The following is a 6,000-nucleotide window of genomic DNA, read 5'->3' as shown; positions in this document are numbered from 1 at the left end:
CAAGCTCACAGCTGAGGTTCAGGGCAGTTTCAGCAGTGTGGTGACAAATAGATCTACTTGTTACAGGAGGCCAGATGGAGGTAAGTGTACTTAGGTTTTAATGTATCTGCAACCTGAATCTTCATTAGCTTCAAATTTTAATGAAGAGCTCTGACTGTCGGCCTACAGGAGTCATAACAAAGCCATAATGATACGAAATGCTGTACAAACATAGAAGTGAAAGATTTGGAGAAGAGGGCGTTTTAAATCTAATGTTGGGGCAAAAACACCAGAGTATTTTTTCCTCCTTTCACTATTTTATTTCAATGAATATATAAGTCATACTCATAAATAAAGTATAATATATGAAAATGCTTTAGCACGTTTGCCCCTTAGCTACTTTTTATTTGCAGCTGTCTCACTAAGCAAGGCTCCTTTAGAACTGTCACATAAAAGAAGCACGGACACGTGTACACATTAAATATAAATCATTTTATAATATACAAATTGTACAGATGTCATGAACAATAGGAATGTTGACACACTCAGGATAGCAAAGATAAAGAATACTTTTCTTCCGCGATAGCAATGCAAAAGACAACGGCACATGATCAAAGATACTCAACATTCAAGATGGCAGCTGAGGTGATAAAAAAAAACTCACATCAGAGACAAAAATCTAAGAATACATTTTGCAGAGGCTGTGAGCAAGCTAAAGTGACAACACAGAAAAAAACAAATAAATGACGGCATCCTATTAAATCATGTTCTGCCTTTTCGGCTCCACCATAGTAGCACACAGGAAATGAACCATTGCGGTTATTTTTCTTTTTACAGCATTACCAAGAATGATTGCACCAGCGCCACTATTGAGGCTCAGAGACAATTATGCTGATATAAGACTGTATGTTACCTTTCCTTACAAGAAAGGGGAGAGGGCCGTATATTTAATACTAACGTTAGATCTCCTTCTTTTCACAGACGGCTAAGCTAACACGGTTCAACATCATTTAACTGATGAAGTGTCAGATCAGATCTCACTTTTCTCTCCCTGTCTCTGTTTTTTTTTCCCGTTTTGTTTTTGTAGACCGCAAAAATCACAATTACCCAGAGTCTCTGGAGTGTACTCGTGTCAGAGGTTAGACTGCACAGCAACCAATCAGCCCTTATCAGGGGGAGACGGAGCCCCCTAAGGCCACGGCCCCACGCCGGATGGACGGATACGGGGCCGGCTGTAACTTTTTGTCAAGGTTATGATCATCCATATTTGCGGATGAACAACAGGAATGCAGCGGGAGTCGCAAAGCACTCGTGTCAGCTGAGATCATCTCATCGTTTTCCAAACTCTGTTCCCATAGATAAAGACGGATCTGAGCTATGTGTTTTCACAGGATGCCAAAGGGGAATATATGTCACAGTTTTTAGATTAAAAATGTGCAGACATGCAAAAAAAGGCAAAGAAAGGAACGCCGAAATAAATTCATATTCATAAAACAGATGGATGACAGTTAAAATGTTTAGCGTGACACTGGGGAGAAAGAAAAAATGATTCAATCTGAGGAAACGAGCTGACCAGGATTTAACGGGGGAATTCCTCAAATATTCATAAAGATCTCGTCTGCTATCAAAAGATGCCTTTTGGTATTGCCTTTCATAATTTATATTTATCGTAAAACCGTGAAAGTGACAGCTGAGTCCTATTTGCTCGTCAGCTTCTCTGAAGAGGTGGCATTAAATATTTCTCGCTTATGATTATGCTTATTAAAGTTCAAACAGTCAAAAGCAGCTGAGTCGATGACGTTTAAGGAGAAGGAAAGAAAATAAAAGAGAATATTATAATGTGACTATAATATGACTTCATATCTTCATTCAATATCGGAGTGGTTATTTGTCACGTGCTCGTGCAAACTCCTGTGTACAGCTGTGGAAAATCCATTCTGGCTCAAACGTGACCCTTGACCTCATCTGCCATTAGCTATGACCTCACGCTCACAGTTCTGGTCTCCGTCATAGTGGAGGGCGAGAGGACAAGGAGCATATGCTTCAGGGGGGGTCACGCATGCAGCGACCCCTCAGTTCAAAACCCACAACGGCCCTCGGGAGGTAGCTGGAAGCGTCAGTCAGCGATACATTTTTGCAAGCTTTAGCAGAGGCAACACAAAGCCCACGATAAAAATGTCCAAAAACAGAACATTCACAATAAAAAACATGTTAAGAATGATCCAAAATATAATACCTTCATATAGACACGCACATCTTTATCCTGTCGTTCTGAATCCCAGCAATAAAACATGTAACAACATCTTCAAAATACCAACACCGACTGTAGCAAAACGTTCCCGTTTGACTATAACGAACACTTAAATCACCATGGTGCCTCTAAAAGACATTTCTAATAGCAGACTGTGGGCCATTTACAGTATAGTGATAAGGCTAAACTGGTCACAGTTTTATATTCTACTCTACACAAAAACATCTGCCATTTTACATTGAAAAATCTCAGCGGCGGGTGGATTAATCTCCCGAAAGGAGAGCACTTATTCAGCATAATCGATCTTACTTGTGTGTAATTGAAGAGTTTCTTCTCCAGGAAGGATCCATTTTTCTTGACCGAGCTATCATTTATTCTCATGAAACAAAATATCCAAATTGTGACAAATGATACTATGTATAAAGCCGGACAGAAGGTAGTTTAAGTTCTTTATAAATCAAATGCTAACGCTTTAATAAATAGGCTTTCTGACATCTTTGTGATGAGATGTAAGTTCTTTGCAAAAATGCAACACTTTTTTTTTTTTAACACAAACTCTTCCTCCTCAGTGCAAATGATTCCCCATGACATCACTGTTAATATGAAGGCTATTTGCTTCACATTGAGGTGTTTTGCTGTCAATACCTCCTCCCAATAAGTGACCCCCCATTATAAATGCATGATTACTGACAGATACCCCACTGACAAAATCCATTAGTGAGCTAATGAGAGCTCTGCACCGTGAACGTTGCCACTTCCCTCCCCTCCTGTTCCACCTTTTAAAATGGAAAGCTACACGATGCCATGAAACAGCACATTAGGACTTGGTTATTGTCAGAAATGATGTCTGGTAAGAGGTGCTTAAGGAGCTGGAGGTAAAATAATGAAGGAAATCTCAACAGGGAATGTGGGACACAAACGGCTGTTACTTTAAATGAGCCTATTCATTTCTTTTATTTGACTCTCTTATGCTCTGTGGTCTTTCTCTTTTACTGCAGCCTTCTTCTTTATTTCAATTTCTACCTCTCAAATCTGGTCTCGGTAAACAACGAGGCTACGACATGTTCTGACCACACAGCTTAACCTCGTTTCCACACTGACGACTGCTTTCATTTTCAGCGACTGACTGGAATGTAATTAAAAATGCAACTTTGCGCAGGAATAGATCTCCTGTATGTAAAAGCTAACTCTGAATATGAGTTCGGCCCTCGAGGTGCAAACATTCGGCTGAATTTCACATCCTTATCTAGCTTGGCTTTGAATATGGAACATTCTGTATGCAAGGTGAGCACACCAAAGAGTGATTATCGGCTCTGTTTGAAGCACTTGATGGCTTAGAGCTCAGCGTAAACAATTATCTGTTCGGCCTACTTTGGATTGCCTGTCGCAACAAATGCCTTTCCCATCACCTCTATGAGCTTTCTCATCCCTTCACATTCGAACTCACACGAGAGCAGGGTTTAGGACGATTCAGGATGTTTTTCTAAGCCTACTTGCCCTTTACATTGTCAGATGGGTTAAAGAGGCAGCCAAGACCCTACCTCTTTTTTTTCCTGTTTTCACAGCTTCATAAAGCAGTACGAGCTGGTCAAACTGGTAACTTTATCGCTGACATGCTCTGTTTTCTCTTTGTTAGGACTTATTTTTATATGTATTTGTGTTTGTGTAAAACAACATCATTTAGGCTAGCTATTTAACCCTATTTGAAAAGTTGCAAGTGGACTGCAACGAGAATAATAATGCAAAGCCCCTGGCCTTGTCAAAGACCTGGGAACACCAGCAAGTAACACAAAAAAGTGAATTTATTCATTTTTGAATACCTGATTTTATAAGATTAGCAACATGCAGTAGCAGCAGTTCTTGTTGAGAAGCTGCTAGATTGTTAGCTAAATGCATTAGTTAAGTCACATTAACTAAATCATCTTCTTTCATTTCATCTTTCATCTTTAATATAAGATCGTCTGGGCTGTCTGCTCCCTGTTGTTTTGCCGTCAGCATTTTAAACCATCACTAGAGCGTTAAAAAAGCTCTTAAGCTAGCAGCCATTCTAAATATAACTTAGGTTGGCTGTCAATAAGAAACAAGTTAATTTAGTTTTTTCAAAAGGTGCCTTTGCATTATAAACTGCTTCACTAAAACTGTCAACAAACCATTCAATTTATCAGGAGCAGGTTACAGTCTGATAGATGAGGCTAAATTCATGTAAATTTAGACGGATAGCTACCAATTAGCTTCTTTGGGGAACGCCTGTAGCAGTGAGTCCAAGTGTTTGATCTTACTCTTAGCAATTTGGTCAACAGCAACACTCCTCGCAAACAATAAATCCAGTAATCAAAATGAATCTACGTTAGAAAACATTTTAAATGCTGGGTGACCAGGCCTTTAAACGTTAGCTTCGTTCTGCACATGCTCTGATTTTGGCATCCTCCTCAGTGCTCTGGTCGTCCTCATCCAGCGACGCCACCCTGACTACCCCGCCATCAGCATTTCCTGTTTTAGATAGTATATACATTCAGTATGTGTGGTTTTAAGTGAAGTTCTTTCCAAGCTACACTGAGTTAGGATGTGAGGGGTATCATCAATGAGCAATGGGAGGTTTGGAGAATGCTGCAGCGATGGGGACCAAAGCCCCGTTAATTTGGATTAGGGACAACACTGGGAACCAGTTCTTAGGAATGGGGACTTTGAGAGGTAGGGTGGGGAATGAATCTTAACTTTAACAACTGGGGCTACTCTTGAGTCTCCTCTGGGCTTTGACACGTGGCCTGTGGATCAACCACAATCTCCTTGGCAATGATTTCCGTGTGTACTGATTCTTCCGTTTTGCATCTGACTGCATCATCTCCACCTTCATCTTTCTCCTCATCTGTCTCTACCCCGTTTTCTATCACAACTTCAACTTCCGCTCTGCCCTCGTCCTCCTTTTCTTTGGTCTTGCTCTCGACAGTTGCGACGGTTTTCATCACTTCCTTGAACTCGCTGTTTTTAGAAGGCTCTCCGTTCACTTTTGATCCTTCTCCATCCAGTGCTTCTTCTTCAGTGCCATTTTCCGCTTCTTTGTCTCCTGTCGATGCTCCTCCATCTTTCTTTGTGATACTGATTTCAATACCATCATCATTTTTTCTATCCTCTCTCTCTGTCATTGTCTCACTTTCTCTTGCTGTCTCTCCCTCTGCCGTGTTCGCCTTTTCATCCCTACTCTTATCTTCTTCCTTTTCGACCTTCTCTCTGTCATCAAGAGGCTTGGGATCTTCTGTTTCCTTCTCAACTTTTGTTTTCTTTTTCTTCTTATTTTTTGCATCTTTGATGCAGTTCTTGTTGGACTTGCTTCGGGGCTTGAAGATTAATTTCTGAAACATTTACATCAGTATGTTAGTGGGATGCATTGTAACTCTGCAAATATGCTTTTGGCCACAAAGCAGTGTAGGCAGACTTAATTAAGAATGGATCACTGTAGATCTAATATAGCGCTGGGATAACTAGCTAATTCAGACGAGCCTCATTGATGCAGAGAAGGAAATTGAGGCTATTGTGAGGGGAATTATTGGTGGCCTTGAGGCTTTCGGACTGACCAAACAAACTGGCAAAAATTGAATGCAATATGTCCTCAATTACTTTAAGGGTTCACACACACTGCAGGGATAGTGATAAACTGCACAGGAAAAGCAAAAAAAGAAAAATCTTGTTAACGATAGCAAATCCCTGACTCTGTTAAATTTGCTGCTGTGATGCCAGTTTAAATTCGGGTCACAGAAAGCATCAGCATAGAT

The 6,000-nt window shown here is 40.5% G+C and overlaps 1 protein-coding gene across 1 annotated transcript in view; it reads right to left on the bottom strand.

Moving 5' to 3' along the window:
* Positions 1 to 456: 456 nt before the first annotated feature.
* rftn1b (raftlin, lipid raft linker 1b) overlaps positions 457 to 6,000 on the bottom strand; it is a 156,865-nt gene continuing 151,321 nt past the window's right edge. The window contains exon 11 of the mRNA XM_087848469.1: positions 457 to 5,580. Within this exon, the coding sequence (XP_087704595.1) occupies positions 4,960 to 5,580 (621 nt within the window). The 3' untranslated portion in view covers positions 457 to 4,959. The remainder of the gene's footprint in view (positions 5,581 to 6,000) is intronic.

Source organism: Neolamprologus brichardi, chromosome 11, assembly GCF_056152115.1.
Source record: "Neolamprologus brichardi isolate AB-2024 chromosome 11, ASM5615211v1, whole genome shotgun sequence".
Lineage (NCBI taxonomy): Eukaryota > Metazoa > Chordata > Actinopteri > Cichliformes > Cichlidae > Neolamprologus > Neolamprologus brichardi.
This window is presented reverse-complemented; position numbering and strand designations above follow the sequence as displayed.